Source organism: Rhinoderma darwinii, chromosome 10 (assembly GCF_050947455.1).
Source record: "Rhinoderma darwinii isolate aRhiDar2 chromosome 10, aRhiDar2.hap1, whole genome shotgun sequence".
In the NCBI taxonomy this organism is placed as follows: Eukaryota; Metazoa; Chordata; class Amphibia; order Anura; family Rhinodermatidae; genus Rhinoderma; species Rhinoderma darwinii.
The window spans coordinates 1,974,546-1,999,269 of NC_134696.1; the positions used below are offsets into that span (position 1 = coordinate 1,974,546).

Below are 24,724 nucleotides of genomic sequence, written 5' to 3' on the forward strand. Positions count from 1 at the left end.
GGGAGAAGTGTCAGCTCTAGGGGTGAGAGGAGGCTGCAGGGAGAAGTGTCATCTCTAGGGGTGAGAGGTGGCTTCAGGGAGAAGTGTCAGCTCTAGGGGTGAGAGGAGGCTTCAGGGAGAAGTGTCAGCTCTAGGGGTGAGAGGAGGCTGCAGGGAGAAGTGTCAGCTCTAGGGGTGAGAGGAGGCTGCAGGGAGAAGTGTCAGCTCTAGGGGGGAGCAGATAGAAGGATTTCTTATAAAGCCTCTCCACCGTTGCCAGGTTCTCTTTATTCTGACATTTATTTAACATTATTCCTGGCAGAGATTCATAAGAGTTTTCCCTGGGAATTTACAAAAAATGAAAACAGCCCCTCCCCCGCAGCATAATAATAGTATAATATGTAGTAAAGCACAATGCTGATCAAATCCACTGAGCAGCCCCCAGTGTAAACAATGTAAAACCACATGGAGTCTGACCTCATAACTACAGTACATGACAGAACAGGACGAAGCAGAGCATCGACTACTGCAGCCTGCGACATAACAAGGAGCGTGGACCAGGTACCTCCCGCACAGTAGTAATTAAGTTGCTGCCTATTTGGAAAACGATAGATAGATAGATAGATAGATAGATAGATAGATAGATAGATAGATAGATAGATAGATAGATAGATAGATAGATAGATAGATAGATAGATAGATATGAGATAGATAGATAGATAGATATGAGATAGATAGATAGATAGATATGAGATAGATAGGTAGATAGATAAATAGATAATATATTAGATAGATAGATAGATAGTATATATTAGATAGATAGTATATATTAGATAGAAATAGATTAGATAGATAGATAGATAGATAGATAGATAGATAGATAGATAGATAGATAGATAGATAGATAGATAGATAGATAAAAAGAGACGAGATATTAGATATATATTGGGTACATAGATAGATGAATATGAGAGATGGATTATTTTATAAGCTAGAAAGACAGATGGATATTATAGATAAGATAGATATTAGATAGATAGATAGATAGATACATAGATACATAGATAGATATGAGATAGATAGATAGATAATATATTAGATAGATAGATAGATAAATAGATAATATATTAGATAGATAGATAGTATATATTAGATAGATAGATAGATAGATAGATAGATAGATAGATAGTATATATTAGATAGAAATAGATTAGATAGATACATTGATGGATAGATAGATAGATAGATAGATAGATAGATAATATATTAGATAGATAGATAGATAATATATTAGATAGATAGATAAATAGATAATATATTAGATAGATAGATAGTATATATTAGATAGAAATAGATTAGATAGATACATTGATAGATACATTGATAGATAGATAGATAGATAGATAAAAAGAGACGAGATATTAGATATATATTGGGTACATAGATAGATGAATATGAGAGATGGATTATTTTATGAGCTAGAAAGACAGATGGATATTATAGATAAGATAGATATTAGATAGATAGATAGATAGATACATAGATAGATAGATACATAGATAGATATGAGATAGATAATATATTTGATATAGATTGATGGATATGAGAGATAGATAGATAGATAGATACATAGATAGATAGATACATAGATACATAGATATGAGAGAGATAGATAGATAGATAGATAGATATTAGATAGATAGATATTAGATAGATAATATTTTTGATAGAGATAGATAGATATTAGATAGATAGATAGATAATATATTTGATATAGATTGATGGATATGAAAGAGATAGATAGATAGATAGATAGATAGATAGATAGATAGATAGATAGATATGAGATAGATAGCTATGAGATAGATAGATAGATAGATAGATAATATAATAGATAGATAGATAGATAGTATATATTAGATAGATAGATAGATAGAAATAGATTAGATAGATAGATAGAAAGAAAGAAAGAAAGAGACGAGATATTAGATATATATTGGGTACATAGATGAATATGAGAGATGGATTATTTTATGAGCTAGAAAGACAGATGGATATTATAGATAAGATAGATATTAGATAGATAGATAGATCTGGATAGATAGATAGATCTGGATAGATAGATAGATCTGGATAGATAGATAGATAGATAATATATTTGATATAGATTGATGGATATGAAAGAGATAGATAGATAGATATGAGATAGATAGATAGATAGATAGATATGAGATAGATAGATAGACATGAGATAGATAGATATGAGATAGATAGATATGAGATAGATAGATAGATAGATAGATAGATATGAGATAGATAGATAGATAGATAGATATGAGATAGATAGATAGATATGAGATAGATAGATATGAGATAGATAGATAGATAGATAGATAGATAGATAGATAGATAGATAGATAGATAGATAGATAGATAGATAGATAGATATTATAGATAAATCCCACAGGTCGTGCACATAGATCTGTATATCTGGGGAGTATACCGGCGGCTCTTACCGGAGCAGGAGTGCAGGGGTTTGGGTCGCACGAGCAGGGACGGACACACCGAGTAAAGCGACAGCTTCTCAAAGTAATCGCACGTCTCCTTGGACAGAATCTCGTCGATCATGAAGGACTTGTAGCGCCGCCTGGCTGCTTTCAGCTGTCCGGGGGAGGTGAGCCTGAGCTCGGCTTGGCAGTGCATGTTGTGCCCGGGTAATGACTCCTTGGCTTGCGGGGGTGTCCGGGCGGGAGCTGCGTGTCCTCTGCGGGGTCTCGGCTCTTCTGTTATATAAACTTCATTTCAATCCCTTTTTAGGAAAGTGCAGCTGTCAATCAGAGCGCCGTGCCGTGCTGTGCTGCCGTGCTGTGCTGCTGTGCGCCGGTCATGGTGTGAGCGCAGTGTGCAGGGAGGAAGCCGTCAGCAGCAGAAGAGATGACAGCCCAGGATCTGACTGCCACTTCTGTCCCTGCCTCTCACCGTGTGTCACCGAGGCGCTCCACGTTATAAATGTCACTCCCCCTGTATGTGTCCATGTAGACTGTATATGTGGATGTCACTCCCCCTGTATGTGTCCATGTAGACTGTATATGAGGATGTCACTCCCCCTGTATGTGTCCATGTAGACTGTATATGTGGCTGTCACTCCCCCTGTATGTGTCCATGTAGACTGTATATGAGGATGTCACTCCCCCTGTATGTGTCCATGTAGACTGTATATGAGGATGTCATTCCCCCTGTGTCCATGTAGACTGTATATGTGGATGTCACTCCCCCTGTATGTGTCCATGTAGACTGTATATGAGGATGTCACTCCCCCTGTATGTGTCTATGTAGACTGCATATGAGGATGTCACTCCCCCTGTATGTGTCCATGTAGACTGTATATGTGGATGTCACTCCCCCTGTATGTGTCCATGTAGACTGTATATGTGGATGTCACTCCCCCTGTATGTGTCCATGTAGACTGTATATGTGGATGTCACTCCCCCTGTATGTGTCCATGTAGACTGTATATGAGGATGTCACTCCCCCTGTATGTGTCCATGTAGACTGCATATGAGGATGTCACTCCCCCTGTATGTGTCCATGTAGACTGTATATGTGGATGTCACTCCCCCTGTATGTGTCCATGTAGACTGTATATGTGCATGTCACTCCCCCTGTATGTGTCCATGTAGACTGTATATGTGGATGTCACTCCCCCTGTATGTGTCCATGTAGACTGTATATGTGGATGTCACTCCCCCTGTATGTGTCCATGTAGACTGTATATGTGGATGTCACTCCCCCTGTATGTGTCCATGTAGACTGTATATGAGGATGTCACTCCCCCTGTATGTGTCCATGTAGACTGTATATGAGGATGTCACTCCCCCTGTATGTGTCCATGTAGACTGTATATGTGGATGTCACTCCCCCTGTATGTGTCCATGTAGACTGTATATGAGGATGTCACTCCCCCTGTATGTGTCCATGTAGACTGTATATGAGGATGTCACTCCCCCTGTATGTGTCCATGTAGACTGTATATGTGGATGTCACTCCCCCTGTATGTGTCCATGTAGACTGTATATGTGGATGTCACTCCCCCTGTATGTCCATGTAGACTGTATATGAGGATGTCACTCCCCCTGTATGTGTCCATGTAGACTGTATATGTGGATGTCACTCCCCCTGTATGTGTCCATGTAGACTGTATATGTGGATGTCACTCCCCCTGTATGTGTCCATGTAGACTGTATATGTGGATGTCACTCCCCCTGTATGTGTCCATGTAGACTGTATATGAGGAGGTCACTCCCCCTGTATGTGTCCATGTAGACTGTATATGTGGATGTCACTCCCCCTGTATGTGTCCATGTAGACTGTATATGTGGATGTCACTCCCCCTGTATGTGTCCATGTAGACTGTATATGTGGATGTCACTCCCCCTGTATGTGTCCATGTAGACTGTATATGAGGATGTCACTCCCCCTGTATGTGTCCATGTAGACTGTATATGTGGATGTCACTCCCCCTGTATGTGTCCATGTAGACTGTATATGAGGATGACACTCCCCCTGTATGTGTCCATGTAGACTGTATATGAGGATGTCACTCCCCCTGTATGTGTCCATGTAGACTGTATATGAGGATGTCACTCCCCCTGTATGTGTCCATGTAGACTGTATATGTGGATGTCACTCCCCCTGTATGTGTCCATGTAGACTGTATATGTGGATGTCACTCCCCCTGTATGTGTCCATGTAGACTGTATATGAGGATGTCACTCCCCCTGTATGTGTCCATGTAGACTGTATATGAGGATGTCACTCCCCCTGTATGTGTCCATGTAGACTGTATATGTGGATGTCACTCCCCCTGTATGTGTCCATGTAGACTGTATATGTGGATGTCACTCCCCCTGTATGTGTCCATGTAGACTGTATATGAGGATGTCACTCCCCCTGTATGTGTCCATGTAGACTGTATATGTGGATGTCACTCCCCCTGTATGTGTCCATGTAGACTGTATATGTGGATGTCACTCCCCCTGTATGTGTCCATGTAGACTGTATATGAGGATGTCACTCCCCCTGTATGTGTCCATGTAGACTGTATATGTGGATGTCACTCCCCCTGTATGTGTCCATGTAGACTGTATATGTGGATGTCACTCCCCCTGTATGTGTCCATGTAGACTGTATATGAGGATGTCACTCCCCCTGTATGTGTCCATGTAGACTGTATATGAGGATGTCACTCCCCCTGTATGTGTCCATGTAGACTGTATATGTGGATGTCACTCCCCCTGTATGTGTCCATGTAGACTGTATATGTGGATGTCACTCCCCCTGTATGTGTCCATGTAGACTGTATATGAGGATGTCACTCCCCCTGTATGTGTCCATGTAGACTGTATATGAGGATGTCACTCCCCCTGTATGTGTCCATGTAGACTGTATATGTGGATGTCACTCCCCCTGTATGTGTCCATGTAGACTGTATATGTGGATGTCACTCCCCCTGTATGTGTCCATGTAGACTGTATATGTGGATGTCACTCCCCCTGTATGTGTCCATGTAGACTGTATATGTGGATGTCACTCCCCCTGTATGTGTCCATGTAGACTGTATATGTGGATGTCACTCCCCCTGTATGTGTCCATGTAGACTGTATATGAGGATGTCACTCCCCCTGTATGTGTCCATGTAGACTGTATATGTGGATGTCACTCCCCCTGTATGTGTCCATGTAGACTGTATATGTGGATGTCACTCCCCCTGTATGTGTCCATGTAGACTGTATATGTGGATGTCACTCCCCCTGTATGTGTCCATGTAGACTGTATATGTGGATGCCACTCCCCCTGTATGTGTCCATGTAGACTGTATATGAGGATGTCACTCCCCCTGTATGTGTCCATGTAGACTGTATATGTGGATGTCACTCCCCCTGTATGTGTCCATGTAGACTGTATATGAGGATGTCACTCCCCCTGTATGTGTCCATGTAGACTGTATATGAGGATGTCACTCCCCCTGTATGTGTCCATGTAGACTGTATATGAGGATGTCACTCCCCCTGTATGTGTCCATGTAGACTGTATATGTGGATGTCACTCCCCCTGTATGTGTCCATGTAGACTGTATATGTGGATGTCACTCCCCCTGTATGTGTCCATGTAGACTGTATATGAGGATGTCACTCCCCCTGTATGTGTCCATGTAGACTGTATATGAGGATGTCACTCCCCCTGTATGTGTCCATGTAGACTGTATATGTGGATGTCACTCCCCCTGTATGTGTCCATGTAGACTGTATATGTGGATGTCACTCCCCCTGTATGTGTCCATGTAGACTGTATATGAGGATGTCACTCCCCCTGTATGTGTCCATGTAGACTGTATATGAGGATGTCACTCCCCCTGTATGTGTCCATGTAGACTGTATATGTGGATGTCACTCCCCCTGTATGTGTCCATGTAGACTGTATATGTGGATGTCACTCCCCCTGTATGTGTCCATGTAGACTGTATATGTGGATGTCACTCCCCCTGTATGTGTCCATGTAGACTGTATATGTGGATGTCACTCCCCCTGTATGTGTCCATGTAGACTGTATATGTGGATGTCACTCCCCCTGTATGTGTCCATGTAGACTGTATATGAGGATGTCACTCCCCCTGTATGTGTCCATGTAGACTGTATATGTGGATGTCACTCCCCCTGTATGTGTCCATGTAGACTGTATATGTGGATGTCACTCCCCCTGTATGTGTCCATGTAGACTGTATATGTGGATGTCACTCCCCCTGTATGTGTCCATGTAGACTGTATATGTGGATGTCACTCCCCCTGTATGTGTCCATGTAGACTGTATATGTGGATGTCACTCCCCCTGTATGTGTCCATGTAGACTGTATATGTGGATGTCACTCCCCCTGTATGTGTCCATGTAGACTGTATATGTGGATGTCTCTCTCCCTGTATGTGTCCATGTAGACTGTATATGTGGATGTCACTCCCCCTGTATGTGTCCATGTAGACTGTATATGTGGATGTCACTCCCCCTGTGTCCATGTAGACTGTATATGTGGATGTCACTCCCCCTGTATGTGTCCATGTAGACTGTATATGTGGATGTCACTCCCCCTGTATGTGTCCATGTAGACTGTATATGTGGATGGCACTCCCCCTGTATGTGTCCATGTAGACTGTATATGTGGATGTCACACCCCCTGTATGTGTCCATGTAGACTGTATATGTGGATGTCACTCCCCCTGTATGTGTCCATGTAGACTGTATATGTGGATGTCACTCCCCCTGTATGTGTCCATGTAGACTGTATATGTGGATGTCACTCCCCCTGTATGTGTCCATATAGACTGTCTATGTGGATGTCACTCCCCCTGTATGTGTCCATGTAGACTGTCTATGTGGATGTCACTCCCCCTGTATGTGTCCATATAGACTGTCTATGTGGATGTCACTCCCCCTGTATGTGTCCATGTAGACTGTATATGCGGATGTCACTCCCCCTGTATGTGTCCATGTAGACTGTATATGAGGATGTCACTCCCCCTGTATGTGTCCATGTAGACTGTATATGAGGATGTCACTCCCCCTGTATGTGTCCATGTAGACTGTATATGTGGATGTCACTCCCCCTGTATGTGTCCATATAGACTGTCTATGTGGATGTCACTCCCCCTGTATGTGTCCATGTAGACTGTATATGCGGATGTCACTCCCCCTGTATTAGTGGGTGTCTCTCGCTCCCCTCTTTGTTGCTCTCTTGCTGTCTCTTTCTATCCCCCACTTTCCATATTGCGATATCTTTTCTTGTGAGCTTCTCATCATCTCCCTACTAGAGTTTTTCATCCTTAATCATTTGGCAGGTCCCCCCAAAAAAACATAGACAGGTCAGTTACAGATACAGTATCCTTAGTATATCCACCCGTACAGAGCTCAGATACAGTGTCTTTAGTATATCCACCCGTACGGAGCTCAGATACAGTGTCTTTAGTATATCCAACTGTACAGAGCTCGGATATAGTATCCAGAGTGTATCCACCCGTACAGAGCTCAGATACAGTATCCGCAGTGTAGCCACCTGTACAGAACTTGGATACAGTATCATCAGTATCACCTATAAAGAGCTCAGATGCAGTATCTTTAGTGCATCAACCTGTATGGAGCCTAGATACAGTATTCTGAGTGTATCCACCTGTACAGAGCTCAGATACAGTTTCATGATTGTTTCCACCTGCACAGAGCTCAGATACAGTATTCTGAGTGTATCCACCTGTACAGAGCTCAGAACAGTATCCTGAGTGTATCCACCTGCACAGAGTTCAGATACAGTACCCTGAGTGCATCCGCCTGTACGGAGCTTAGATACACTATTCCGAGGGTATCCAACTGTACAGAGCTCAGATACAGTATTCTGAGTGTATCCACTTGTACAGAGCTCAGATACAGTATTCTGAGTGTATCCACCTGCACAGAGCTCAGATACAGTATTCTGAGTGTATCCACTTGTACAGAGCTCAGATACAGTATTCTGAGTGTATCCACCTGTACAGAGCTCAGATACAGTATTCTGAGTGTATCCACTTGTACAGAGCTCAGATACAGTATTCTGAGTGTATCCAGCTGTACAGAGCTCAGATACAGTATTCTGAGTGTATCCACTTGTACAGAGCTAAGATACAGTATTCTGAGTGTATCCACCTGCACAGAGCTCAGATACAGTATTCTGAGTGTATCCACCTGTACAGAGCTCAGATACAGTATCCTGAGTGTATCCACCTGCACAGACTTCAGATACAGTACCCTGAGTGCATCCGCCTGTACGGAGCTTAGATACACTATTCCGAGGGTATCCAACTGTACAGAGCTCAGATACAGTATTCTGAGTGTATCCACTTGTACAGAGCTCAGATACAGTATTCTGAGTGTATCCACCTGTACAGAGCTCAGATACAGTATTCTGAGTGTATCCACTTGTACAGAGCTCAGATACAGTATTCTGAGTGTATCCACCTGTACAGAGCTCAGATACAGTATTCTGAGTGTATCCACTTGTACAGAGCTCAGATACAGTATTCTGAGTGTATCCACCTGCACAGAGCTCAGATACAGTATTCTGAGTGTATCCACCTGTACAGAGCTCAGATACAGTATCCTGAGTGTATCCACCTGCACAGACTTCAGATACAGTACCCTGAGTGCATCCGCCTGTACGGAGCTTAGATACACTATTCCGAGGGTATCCACCTGTACAGAGCTCAGATACAGTTTCATGATTGTTTCCACCTGCACAGAGCTCAGATACAGTATTCTGAGTGTATCCACCTGTACAGAGCTCAGAACAGTATCCTGAGTGTATCCACCTGCACAGAGTTCAGATACAGTACCCTGAGTGCATCCGCCTGTACGGAGCTTAGATACACTATTCCGAGGGTATCCAACTGTACAGAGCTCAGATACAGTATTCTGAGTGTATCCACTTGTACAGAGCTCAGATACAGTATTCTGAGTGTATCCACCTGTACAGAGCTCAGATACAGTATCATGAGTGTTTCCACCTGTACAGAGCTCAGATACAGTATCCTCAGTGTATCCACCTGTACAGAGCTCAGATACAGTATCCTCAGTGTATCCACCTGTACAGAGCTCAGATACAGTATTCTGAATGTATCCACCTTTACAGAGCTCGGATACAGTATCCAGCTTCAAAAATAATCACAGACAAATTTATTTTTTATTATGGACACTAAAAAAGTATCACAGACACTTCTCACTTAACAAAATCAAAAACAAATCAAATGGGGAGCGATCCTGTCTATTTCTGTGGGTCTTGTATACATAGTAATAATGAGATCCACCCTGACAGAACTGCTCTAAAACACGCTGCATCCTGGGGAAACGACGGACAATAATAATACTACAAAAAATATATAAAAGTAAGAAAAATAATATCCAAATACTAATTATATAAAATATATAATAATACTACAAAAATATATAATATTAATAATATCCAAATACTAATGATATACATGATATAATTATACTACTGAAATATATATAAAAATAATAATAATATCCAAATATTAATGATATATAATAATACCACTAAATATGTAAAATAATAAAATCAATTAAAATAATTATACTACTAAATAATAATATATATTACTAATAAAACATAATAAAACTACTACAGCTATTAATAATATAAAATACTACTAATAATAATAATGTATAATAATGATACTGCTTATAACCACTATAATATCAATATCTGGTAAGTCATTATTTTAGTTATGTGTGAAACAAGAGAAATAAAACTCTGGTGTGAACCTCCGATATGACTTCTCTGTACAAACTAATTGTAACTGATACAGAGAAAAATAAATGTCAGAATTAGTTCCATTATATTGAGGACTATTAAAGTGACTGAAATGAAATTCTATCTGAACCATCGACAAGTCACCGGCACAGAGCGAGGAGCATCAACGAATGTGTAATTATACGCCTGACCACGGAGGTTATTAACGTTTGTTCACACTGGACAATTATCACAATTCTCTTGTTACTGAGCAAATGTAACGACTATTGGAGGATTTCAATGAAGGAAAAGATCAACAATGAAGCATTTAATGCTGATCCTAAACGAGCTGTAAATCCTTGGCGGCATAATTGTATACAAATGTTGTTTATAGCGACATCTACAGTATTACTGCCCAGCGCACGGCTCTCTAGAGGTTCTCACCTATTCGGACTTGTTCACACACCATATTTTCAGACGGATTTCAGAGCATAAACTGCTCGCATTACGCTCTGAAACACATAAAATACTGCAAACAGCTGCCCATTGACTTCAATAAGAAATAGACTGAGCACTTCATATGAAGCGTCATTTTACGCTGCTGAATTCAAAACATTTGAAGAGTTTTACGAGATGATTTTTCTCATTGACACCTTAAAAAGTGCTTCGAAAAAATGCCTCAAAATACGCTTGCAAAAATGATGAAACGCTTTAAAAATCATCTGCAAAAACGGCCGGATTCAGAAGTTGTTTTCTCTTGAAATCAGTTGCGTATTTTTCTGCCTCAAACATAAGCCGTTGAACCTAGACTTTTTGTTAGTCTCCTGGAAGGATAAATCTTCCTGATTATACGTTGCCTCGCTATCACTGCTCGGCAGATTTACTATTCATCCACGTCACGGGTTTGTCCGCGGCACGTTCTCGGTGGCTTTACCAATTTGCATTGCAAAGGGTGAAATCAGTTGCAGAATTGACATTCCCTGAATTCTGCGCTGATGTTTTCTGCTACATATGGATGGGGTTTTGCAGAACCGGCATCCGCAGGCATCGTACAGAAAGGCTGGGTTCACACGACCTAATTTCAGACGTAATGGAGGTGTTTTACGCCTCGAATTACGTCTGAAAAAACGCCTCCAATACGTCGGCAAACATCTGCCCATTACTTTCAATGGGCTTTACGATGTTCTGTGCCGACGAGCTGTAATTTTACGCATCGCTGTCAAAAGACCACACGTAAAATTACAGCCTCGTCAAAAGAAGTGCAGGACACTTATATACATTATATGCAGGACACTTATATACATTATATGCGGGACACTTATATACATTATATGCGGGACACTTATATACATTATATGCAGGACACTTATATACATTATATGCAGGACACTTATATACATTATATGCGGGACACTTATATACATTATATGCGGGACACTTATATACATTATATGCAGGACACTTATATACATTATATGCAGGACACTTATATACATTATATGCGGGACACTTATATACATTATATGCGGGACACTTATATACATTATATGCAGGACACTTATATACATTATATGCGGGACACTTATATACATTATATGCGGGACACTTCTATACATTATATGCGGGGCACTAATATACATTATATGCGGGACACTTCTATACATTATATGCGGGACACTTATATACATTATATGCGGGACACTTCTATACATTATATGCGGGACACTTATATACATTATATGCGGGACACTTCTATACATTATATGCGGGACACTTATATACATTATATGCGGGACACTTATATACATTATATACAGGACACTTATATACATTATATACAGGACACTTATATACATTATATGCAGGACACTTATATACATTATATGCAGGACACTTATATACATTATATGCGGGACACTTATATACATTATATGCGGGACACTTATATACATTATATGCGGGACACTTATATACATTATATGCGGGACACTTATATACATGATATGCGGGACACTTATATACATTATATGCAGGACTCTTATATACATTATATGCGGGACACTTATATACATTATATGCGGGACACTTATATACATTATATGCGGGACACTTATATACATTATATGCGGGGCACATATATACATTATATGCGGGACACTTATATACATTATATGCGGGACACTTATATACATTATATGCGGGACACTTATATACATTATATGCGGGACACTTCTATACATTATATGCGGGACACTTATATACATTATATGCGGGACACTTATATACATTATATGCGGGACACTTATATACATTATATGCGGGACACTTATATACATTATATGCGGGACACTTATATACATTATATGCGGGACACTTATATACATTATATGCAGGACACTTATATACATTATATGCGGGACACTTATATACATTATATGCGGGACACTTATATACCTTATATGCGGGACACTTATATACATTATATGCGGGACACTTATATACATTATATGCGGGACACTTATATACCTTATATGCGGGACACTTATATACATTATATGCGGGACACTTATATACATTATATGCGGGACACTTATATACATTATATGCTGGACACTTATATACATTATATGCGGGACACTTATATACCTTATATGCGGGACACTTATATACATTATATGCGGGACACTTATATACCTTATATGCGGGACACTTATATACATTATATGCAGGGCACTTATATACATTATATGCGGGACACTTATATACATTATATGCGGGACACTTATATACATTATATGCAGGACACTTATATACATTATATGCGGGACACTTATATACCTTATATGCGGGACACTTATATACATTACGCGTCACCAAGACAACGGCCGGTAAGTATGAATTTCTTTTACTTTTACTAGGGTATGTGCTGTCCCTTCTCTGTATCCTGCACTGATAGAGAGAAGGGAAGCCTCTTCACCTCAATACGCAGTCCGCATCAATTTAATGCCCATTTAGGCAAAGCCGCAACAGAATCTGCAACGCAGGTTCTAGGCGGGATTGATGCGGACAGTGGCAGAAGAAATACGCCACGTCTGGGCATGCCCTAATAGTCACAGATTTTCAGCGCAGAATCTAACCCTAATGCTGTTTTCACACTCACCGTTTTGCTGGTTTGTTCTTGATGTTTGTGTTTTTTTTTTAAATTGACATTTATTTTTTTAGGTAAAAAAATGCTGCGGCCAGTTGTTACTTTAAAGGCTAAAGCAAATTATTTAATAATCCACATTCACTGCATTCTGGTTTGTGGCGCCTTATTTTTATCCAATGTCGATCCAATCAAAATAATATCAATCTCAATTGATGTGTGCACGGCCGCGTTCACATAATGTATTTTTGTTGCGTTTTTTTGTTTTATTACACTCCCATGTCTCTCATTTGAAGTTCAACCACCAAAACAAAAAAATGCATTATGTGAACCCCTCCTAAGGGTGGATTAACATAAAGCAGATTTTTTTGCAGAATTTCATGCACCTGCTGCAGAAACAACCACATTCAGATAAATGGAACTGATTTTACGTTTCAGAAATGTCTGAGTCATATCTGTGAATAAACACTAATGGCCAATTGATCTGATGGAAATCCGTCTCATCTGCCAGAAAACTGATCTGACGGCCTTACAATTTTTGAACCTTGAATCACCAATATGATCATGATTGTAGCTCAGAGATATCGCACATACATCTCCATTATGGGAAGGTGTGGAAGACGATGATTGATTCTATACTGACCCAATATCTGTGTGTAAAAAGTCCAATCAGACCAATATCCGTATCTGTAAGATCTGATTGGTGAGAAATCGGTGTGTGATTCCAGCATGAGAACTGGTGGAGCAGAAAAGCCTCTTTCAGGCTTCTAGATATTTATTCCTCATCAGCAATAGAGCGCAACGTTGAACCCATTCTTGCCAGGAGGGAGATGTGGGGCTGCGCTGAGACCCTTCCTCCTCGTTCAGCTTGTTTCCCGTCTCATTAGTCATATTTTGCATGTTGTGTTTCTGTTCGCGGCTCGTCTTGTAGCCGTCAGTCAGTCACATTGTTTGTGCTCTGGGACTGGAGGAAAATGAGAGTTATTGTTTGGTTTAACAACTTTAATGAACAGGGTGAATGAGCCCACCAGCTGGCAGCAGACGTCGCCCAATCTGTGGGGTCTTCCTCCTTTGTTAACCTCTTAACCTCTGGGTGAAACACGTGCATCAATACGTAAATAATCCGCCTCCCCTCGCAGTTTCGCAGCTTGTATTGGTTTTGAGGACGTTTTCAGTGCAGTCAGTGGGAATCTCATCTTTATTTAGCCAATTTCATCCTGCTTGTGTATGAGGAGGAGATTTGGGTGTAAGAACGACCGTGATATTGAGGAATGACTTTACCTGCATTTTCATGATAACAGAATTACGTCCTCATCATCCATCCCAAATCTAGTGATGTCCGACCTGTGCCCCCATGTGTAATGGCCATACAGATCTGTAGAGGATGAGCGGGGGAGGGCAGTTTTCATGCCCGCACTTCCCACCACACGATGCCCATTCCCCGCTGCTGCCGGTCTCTAACTTTGTGTTATGAGCTGTAAAAATGAATGAAGCCGTAAAAAACGGAAATCCAGCGATTACTTTGTCATGTTCAACTATTCACTTTGCTTTTGTCAGTATTTTGGCGTCTTCTACAAACAGCTTCATTTAAAGAAGAAAAAAACCCGTCTCCAGTGTTATAATTCGTGGTATTGATGTAATTACAGTCATTTGCGCTACGTGTTTACAGGCTGATTGACGTCTCTTGACGAGTCCCTGACATTTTCATCTCAGATAAATAGTTGTGTAATTACAGCCGTTCTATGGCAGATAATCTCATGAGAGCCCTCGCCCCGGTATCATCAGTGTCATCATCATCACAACAAACTGCTCAGAAATTATTACAGATTTATCGGAGGGGGAGGGGTGCTCACCTTTATTCCCATTGATGATATTGGAGTTTCCCCTCCCCCGGTCTCGTCAAAAGTCTTGTCTAAATCCCACATTACATAATGGAAGGATTCATTCAGGATGAGGATCGGGGATATGGACGGGCTGTGCCCGACATTAGTGGGATCTTCACAATATGAGTAAATGGATGGCCCATGAGCTGTTTCCCACTCGTTAAGCGTCTTCCTCCAGTGTCAGGATATAGAAATCCTGATCAGTCTGTTCCATAAAACATCTTATTGATACGTTAACCCCGGGACGCGGTCGTGTTTCGGGCTACTAGAGTCTTAATCACAGCAGACGTGGTGGCGATGTAGAGCTGTAGACGCGAGCTGGAAACCGTCCGGCAGATCGATGACCAATAGCACCATAGCATTAGGCTCTGTTCACACTTGCGTCGCTTTTTCAGTTTTTCTGTTTCAGAAGGATGACTAATAGGAGGATAGCATTAAAAAAAAGTATAAAAATATGATCAAAGATCTTCAGATAAATAATCATCCCTATAATGACCGATAATCCCACATGGCAGATCAATTATGTCAATTATTCAAAACTTTATCAGTCGGTCTGTTGGACAAAAGACCGATTTACGGGGGACAACCAGGAAATGCAGTCAGGATGGTTTGTTTCATCCAGATGTCGTGTTTTTACCAGTCGCCTTCGTTATTTTCCAGGTTCTGACCTCACATGGACGTTCCACCAGGAAGATAAGACTTTGGCGCCGGTCCCAAGAACATGTTCAGGCCGGCACCTCCGCTTCTTATTTATCGAACGTGATGATTTATCATCATCCAAAAAGTAATGTAACCAGCAGAAAAAAAAAAAAAAGGAAGGAAACACCCGTATTAATTACCATCGGGACAAAGGCTTATCGCCCATCAGCCGCGTGGTGTGTTTGCTCGTAGTTTAATGAAGGTGTAAATTGGACATGATAATATAGTATCTGTGTATACAATAAATCACACACAAGGAAGTGCGCGGCTGCGGATCATCCTGCCCTACCTCAGGGATCGGTGATACGCAGACAAGCCGTCATGTGCAGCTCATGCCAAGTCAGGGATCCTCGGATGTGTCCTAATAATCCTGTGTAAACATCAGACACGTCCAGGGTGAAGAGCTCAACATCACTGCTCTCCTCCACCGAACCAGGATCAACCTGAGACCAAACTCACAGGATCTTCCATTATAATATGATCAAGCAGCCAACTATACATACACCAACCACTCCTCATAATTTGCCATTCAGGAGTCCGGAAAAGCTGGGTGACAACCTCTGCAGGAGCTATAGTGGCGTCCATGTTTGTTGTCACCCGGCTTTCCTTTAGGGCTTATTCACACGACCGAGTGCAAACTCAGATTTGTGCTCTTGCTTTGGTTAGATCCTAGTGTATTTTCTACACTGTAACAAATCATCAGCTGATAGAAGCCAGAGAACTTGAAAATGTTGAAGAATTGAAACAAAACATTTGTACAATGATCTGGACTCCTTTCTGTGATATTTGTTTATTGTGAATTTGCTTCCTAAATACATAATTAAACAACTTTCTAATTGGTCTTTATTGAAATGTCCTATTATTTTGCTGCTGTAGAGTCTGTGCACCTTCTGTACATAGATATCTGTGCTGCTGGTTCTGACATAGACCTGACACTAGACTGCTCCTGTCTGTCTCTGCTCTCTCCCTCTCTTCTCTCAGTTTTAGAGACAGCAGCAGGGAAGGGCGGAGGTTTTACAGGGCAGATCAGAGTGTGGAGAGTGGGGGAGCATCCAAGTCTTCAGAGAGGGCAGATCATACTGTATCAGTGTAGATAGAGAGGACAACATAGGGAGAGGGGAAATCACACACTCCTTAGCATCAGTGTCTCTCAGCACAAGGAAGAGGAGATCCCGAATTGTCAGTAATAGGAGAATGCAGTACAGGGATGTGCTTATACATGTGAGCTAGTGAAGACAGCAGCATCCTGGATGCACAGATCTCCCATCCAGCTTGTATTACTGTAGACAAGTCTGAAACTAGGAGCAAGTTGTAAACTGCATTAGGATGTCTGAGAATGAATGAAGGAATAAAGATTGCAGCCTGAAATTTACAGCAACCTTTTTTTTAACTCCAGGTAACCACTAAAATAAATGACATTCATAATTTCAAGCTCCAAAGGTTTTACACCAAGCTCAGAACACAAACCAGAAATCCTCTCTAACAGGATCAGCCCCATGCAAGTGCATTACTGTATTTTGTAGATTTCAAACCCAGCCTGCATTTAATCTGAATGTGTGTGTATGCAGAGATATATATATATATATACCTCTCCAGTATATGTCATTCTGAATCTCTCTTTGATGCCATAGGTTCCTCCAGCTGTTGGTGAATCTGGTGATGGACGGGCGGGTGATTCTGGACGGCAGGTGAGTCAGGATCACTTCTGCAGGGATGAATACACCAGAAATCATTTCCTTCAGGACATTACACATGCGCTTACTAGGAGATTGCAGATATTCCGATTGACCTGCTGCCACGGGAGAAGGCATGTTAAGGATGTGACAAGATATTTCTACTGGGGTAATGTTCCTAGAACAGACTACAGGTGCAGGCTCAGGCTGACCTCAGGAGGAGCGCACACTGTAACTCTGCTCCCCGGGTAATTCAGACTTGGCAGCGATCGTGTCAGTCGGGCAGAATCCTGATCCTTAAGGGGGAATACAAAGTATCAGATGGTACAAGTCGTGTAAATCCACCAGATTGCGGCTCACATGTGATTCCAAGCTAAATACACAACAACAGCTCCAAATAGCTCTGCACCCAAATAAACCAGCAAAAAGGGAGTGTAAGGAGGCTGCGTCACCCATGAGATTCCGATAATCTACACAGCCATATACAGTTCATGGTCCAGTCACCTTATCCATGAGACCCCAGATATTTGGGCCCAATTAGCATCATGAAAATGCATCTATTATACATTGTACCAGCAGACCATACAATGTGTGCACATATAATAGTCATAGTAATGCGTCCTGAGCAAGAGGCAGAGCAGAGGCTGCTCGGGGCCCAGACACAGCGGGTACAGGGTTATCCTCCTCCATTGGGCAGTTTGTAACCTAACCATCTCCAAAGACCCAAGAGTCGTAGCGAAAAAACAGGATGGGACAAACCCAACTTTTCCAGTAGTAGTGAGATGGTAGAAACATATGGATGGCGCTATAGTGATCGCTGCAATGTGGCCCCCTGACCACTATGAATGCACCCGCTCATGAGCTATAATGGTACTATGCCCAGCGATACAGAAAGTGTCTGGCCCTCGGAGACGTCCCGCTATACACAGCGTCCCGGTGTTACTTGTCAATACAATTTGTAAAAATGTCATTCTCATTTTGTGTTTGAAAACCTCTCTGCTTTCTGTGCTTGCTCCATAAATTATCCGTCACAATATTGCTGCAGTTCTTAGTTTAGTCACCGTGATGATCTGACGATAACGCTGTAACGCGCCATATTAGACTATAAGTCCGAGTTGTAACGGTACGTGAAATGGTCGATGGAGTAATTGAACTACTTTCAAGTGTAACTGAACCGTCAACAAACTTTGCACATGTCAGAAGATTTGATTGGTGGGGGTCCGAGCACTGAGCCCCCTAACGATCACTAAAACGAAGCTACAGAAGTGCTCAGTTAGCAGTGAGCCGCTTAGTTTCTGATCAGCATTTTTCGGAGCCGATGCAGCGGTGTACGGGCCCATAGACTTTCTATTGAGTCTGTACACCGCTACATCGGCTGTCCGGGAAAAGCCAATCAGAAATGAAGCAGCTCACTGCTAACCTGAGCACTTCTGTAGCTTCGTTTTAGTGATCGGTGGGGGTCTCAGAGCTCGGACACCTCACTATGACATGTCAGAAGTTTGTAGAAGGTTTGGTTACACTTTATGCAGAAATTGGAGACCCGCAATCCCTAGTCACCTCAATCAACGGCAGACTGACTTGTACAGCGCTGGACACTTCTGACATAGAGAGCGGTCTCTCCCCAACTGTACAGGAACAAACCTGCTGATCAGAGACTCTCAATACAAACTCTCCTACCATTAAAGCATTGATAGCGCCTATTTCTCCACCCCCTGTGATCCCTGTTTCCCTTCCTCATCCTCACTACTAAATTGTTTGAAAGAAAGGACGTTCTTCACAATATTTATTTCATTTACCTTTCTTTTATTATCCATATTATTTTGAATCCCATTTTCTCAAAATGTTAAAACTCATAGGAATTAATTTAATTATTATTTGAGACTTTAACTATTTACTTCTTCCTGCGAGTAGAACTGTTCACATAGATTTTCTGATGTCTCAACTGTTTAATAAAGACATATTGAAACAGAAAGAAAGGACTGTATTCCAGAGATTGTACCTGGCCGGCGCTCCCATGCTTCGGTATTCGGAACTTGGGTGACGTCCTGAAGACAGTGAAGCAGAGTAGCACAGCGTAGTTGCAGCCAGTGGCGTAACTACCGCCGTAGCAGCCATAGCGCCTGCTACGGGGCCCGCTATGGCTGCTACAGCGCGACGCCACTGAACAGTACGGCAGAGCAGGGAGGTATCTCCCGCTCTGCCATTAAACAAAAGACATGTATCCCCTCTCCACAGGACATGTATCCCCTCTCCACAGGACATGTATCCCCTCTCCACAGGACATGTATCCCCTCCCTCTCCACAGGACATGTATCCCCTCTCCACAGGACATGTATCCCCCCCTCTCCACAGGACATGTATCCCCTCTCCACAGGACATGTATCCCCTCTCCACAGGACATGAATCCCCTCTCCACAGGACATGTATCCCCTCTCCACAGGACATGTATCCCCTCCCTCTCCACAGGACATGTATCCCCTCTCCACAGGACATGTATCCCCTCTCCACAGGACATGTATCCCCTCTCCACAGGATCTCCACAGGACGCGTATCCCCTCTCCACAGGATCTCCACAGGACAGGGGATACATGTGTGATCGCTGGCATTGATAGGGAGAACGGGGGACTGAAAGTCCGCTGAAGTTCTCCATCACAAACCTCGGACTTCTGGGGTCTGTGTCGGCAGCTCCGGAGAAATGAATGGAGCGCCGGTCGTGCTTCTGCGCATGCGTGACCAGCGCTCCTTTCATTTTTAGTGAGCTGCGCAGACCCCGGAAGTCAGAGGTTAGTCATGGAGAAGTTCAGGGGACTTTCAGTCCCCCGTTCTCCTTATCGCTGCCAGCGATCACACATGTATCCCCTATCCTGTGGAGATCCTGTGGAGAGGGGGATACGTGTCCTGTGGGGATCCTGTGGAGAGGGGATACATGTCCTGTGGAGAGGGGGGGGATACATGTCCTGTGGAGAGGGGGGGGATACATGTCCTGTGGAGAGGGGATACATGTCTTTTGTAGGACACACTGTAGGTCGCTTTTTTTTTGGAGGGGGGGGGACGCTGTATGGAGTTCCCTACAGGGAGGGGGGCTGTACGGGGTTCCCTACAGGGGGGGGAGCTGTATGGCGTTCCCTACAGGGGGGGCTGTATGGCGTTCTCTACAGGGGGGGCTGTATGGCGTTCCCTACAGGGGGGGCTGTATGGCGTTCCCTACAGGGGGGGCTGTATGGCGTTCTCTACAGGGGGGGCTGTATGGCGTTCTCTACAGAGGGGGCTGTATGGCGTTATCTACAGGGGGGCTGTAAAAAAGGCACTATCTACAAGGGGGGGTTGTGTGACACCGAGGGGAGGGGGGGCCCCAGTCAAAAGTTTGCTATGGGGCCCAGTCTTTCCCAGTTACGCCCCTGGTTGCAGCAGACTTCAGTGACACAATGCAGACTTGTCAGAAAGGAGCTGCATGCAGTAGTAGTTTAGCAGCCGGCAGGAACAATCAATGACTGGGACTGTTTTTGAGTTGGTATAAGGGTAACCTAGGGTGCAGAGTCTAAGGAATCCTACGTTTTTCACCCTGAACCCCCGCAAGGAGGTATGGACTTTGCCAGTAGGATTCTCAGGTCATGGCCCCCAGGATAGTCCATCAATAGACGGTTAGGCTGCAGATGGCGAGTGTGAACACATTTTTGTGGACCAATGGATCTGGTTCAGAAACAGGTGAGCAACGCCAGGTCCAGTGATCAGAATCAGAAGACAAGGTCAGAGTCAGGCCAGAGGTCGGTACACGGATATATAAGATCAAGCGGGGTCAAGACAAAAGCCGGCTCAATCACAGTTAATAACAGGAAAAATTACAAAGAAAACACCACCAGGGCTGATAACCAAACACTGCAACAATGGAGTGGTTTCCCATTAACATCACTGAACAATTACAGACGACCTCCTTACGAGCCTTGGTCGCCATTGCTAAACAGGCTGAGCGTTATACAGAATATAAAACCGTATGACAGAAGTGGTATCCGGCTCCGAGGAGAACATCAACGGGAAAGAAAAACAAAAGGATATTTTGGGGCTTCTCCTTTTTTTTATTTTGTACATGTTCTATAGGGCTGTGTTCACAATGAGACTTCACAGAGCTGCATATCAATAATGGAGACTGAACAGCGCCAGAGTGCGAGGAGGTGAAATGATACCAAACACAATGCGCCATCGTGTAACCTTTCAATTTCTATTTTTACAATGCAGCTGGTGGCAGAATTGATCTAAACACCTTCATAACACAAGAAAATAATGACAAGAAAAATATATACATTCCAAAGTCAATAGACCGCAGGTTTGTGTATCAGTCGCCACAGAAACGCTTCCAAAACAAGGTTACACAGAACGAGTCTGTTCTTCAGCATCAGAAATCTTCCCGCGCAGCTGCAGGTCCCCATGAAGCTCTCTGGAAAGTCATGGATGGAGAGAAAGACTCATGGATGGGCCACAGGACGACATATTCTACTGACCAGTCCCTGAAATCATCCAGAAGCGACTGACTGCAGGATCAGAAGATATAGGAGCAGAAACCCTACAGTCCGAGCTCAGGACAAACAGCAGCGTTGTAATAGCAACAACTGATATCAGGCACACAAATGGATGGAAATGTTCTCAGCACTGGAGAAATGAGATAGACAGACAGACAGACAGACAGACAGACAGATAGATAGATAGATAGATAGACAGATAGATAGATAGATAGATAGATAGATAGATAGATAGATAGATAGATAGATAGATAGATAGATAGATAGATAGATAGATAGATAGATAGATAGATAGGAGATAGATAGATAGATAGATAGATAGATAGATAGATAGATAGATAGATAGATAGATAGATAGATATGAGATAGATAGATAGATAGATAGATAGATAGATAGATAGATAGATAGATATGAGATAGATAGATAGATAGATAGATAGATAGATAGATAGATAGATAGATAGATAGATAGATAGATAGATATGAGATAGATAGATAGATATGAGATAGATAGATAGATAGATAGATAGATAGATAGATAGATAGATAGATAGATAGATAGATAGATAGATAGATATGAGATAGATAGATATGAGATAGATAGATAGATAGATAGATAGATATTAGATAGATAGATAGATAGATAGATGATAGATATGAGATAGATAGATAGATAGATAGATAGATAGATAGATAGATAGATAGATAGATGATAGATAGATAGATAGATAGATAGATAGATAGATGATAGATAGATAGATAGATAGATATGAGAGAGATAGATAGATATGAGAGAGATAGATAGATAGATAGATAGATAGATAGATAGATAGATAGATAGATAGATAGATATGAGATAGATAGATAGATAGATAGATAGATATAAATAAGTGCATTGGGTAATGGGGCACCCTGTGACGTGATTCCGGCTCGGCTGGTGCCATTTCATTGCTGTATATGTTGCCACTAATAAAGGGGAGCCATAAACCTTGTGCTTTCGCTCCGACTCCTTCTCAAAAAAAATTCTGAACCGCATTGTAAATTTAACGCATGAACAGGAAAGTGACAGCAGGAGACGATGCAGCGCTCGCAGGTGGACTAATAGTTTTCCAGTAAACAGGTCGGGCGGCATATCTCAGGTAACGTTCTGCAGGGCGGGAGCTGTCACCGGGTGTTATGTAGCATTCAAGGTCATGAACTCTCAGCATGAAAGAGATTAGAGAGTCATGAATCAGCCGCGCACCGCAGAGGACACGTCTCCAGCCTCAGTGCAACATTTGGGGGTCGTTGTCTCTTGTGCTTCCCATCGAGCGCATCCTTGGGTCGTATTCATAATGTTTTCTTCTCTGACACTTTTTAGCGCAGTTTTTGGCGGTTTGTCCTTGCGCTACATGTAAGAAGATTTTTTTGGAGTGTATAAGAAACAAGAATGGGGATTTATAGCTTCTACACCAAACTTATTTATTCCCGTGCAACATTTTCAAAGGGTCAGAAGAGTTTTTATAAATTTGCCCCATATCTAAAAAGTGAAATTGTTACACAGGAGTCAGGGAGGATGTGCGTGGCCCTATTACCGATCCCCGTCAGAATAACGTGGCTCCATAGACGGTTTCTTCTGACATATTCCATGAGAATCTGCAAGACAATAAGTTTGGGGTGTTCCATTCTTGCAGTGGCAGCACACGGCGTGTATACGGGCCCATAATATGCGACATGTATGAGCCCTAAAACTGTGTCCCCAAATAAATCTACAGTCTCAGAGTCTAAAAAATACCAATTATTGTGGCAAAAAAATATGTCAAATCCAATTTATGTATCAAAAACTGACAGGTGCACGATTTGTTACAGTGTATCAGAGCTCTCTCCTCCCATGAACCCAGTGGCTGAGTCAGTTGGACAGGTTTTCAGCCTCTGCGTGTAAAAGACGATGAGGGGAATTTACTAAAACGTTCTTACCCTGGTCTGAATCTGAACTGCGCTGGAGCACAATGCGCCTCGCAATACATTTCTGCTTCTCCGTGCGTCAGAGAAGTCAAATCTACCACTGATACGAGCAGGCGTAGATTTGCGCTACAGTATATGCCAATTTCTGGTGTAAATGATAGTACATCTGTCAGTGCGCCGGAAGCCATGCCCGCTCAACTAATCTCTGCCAACTTTTCCTTCCACTTTTGAAAAAATGGCGAGAGAAGCTTTAAATGGTGAAAAAGAAATTGCCATAATTTTTCCCTTTTAACATCTCAAAAGCGGCGTACAGCCAAAAATAAATTCCGCCCAATGAGAGAAAACAAATATTCAAAATCGCTACAAAATCCAACACATTGATCGAGCGTCGTCTACACAGGACTGCCTTGATTCGATGTGAGTAGTGATGTCATGCTCCCGGTAAACAATGGCGGCTCACGTGGCGCGGTCCCACCTATTTCCCCACAGTGCTGTATCTCTATTCTCACAATTAGGGACAATTGATGGTAACTGTGGGCAGATGTGAAAGGGAAGTGACGCTC

At 42.4% G+C, this 24,724-nt stretch overlaps 2 protein-coding genes across 5 annotated transcripts in view; one reads left to right on the forward strand and one right to left on the reverse strand.

The window, feature by feature from the left end:
- Positions 1-2,682, reverse strand: part of BARX2 (BARX homeobox 2) — a 53,735-nt gene extending 51,053 nt beyond the window's left edge. Inside the window, exon 1 of the mRNA XM_075839155.1 lies at positions 2,496-2,682. Within this exon, the coding sequence (XP_075695270.1) occupies positions 2,496-2,682 (187 nt within the window). The remainder of the gene's footprint in view (positions 1-2,495) is intronic.
- The window catches only part of ARHGAP32 (Rho GTPase activating protein 32), a 523,871-nt gene that overhangs the window by 228,634 nt on the left and 270,513 nt on the right, over positions 1-24,724 (forward strand). For all 4 annotated transcript variants that reach the window (XM_075839129.1, XM_075839130.1, XM_075839131.1 and 1 more), the window contains one exon: positions 17,662-17,718. The gene's annotated coding sequence lies outside the window, so the exon portion shown is untranslated. The remainder of the gene's footprint in view (positions 1-17,661; positions 17,719-24,724) is intronic.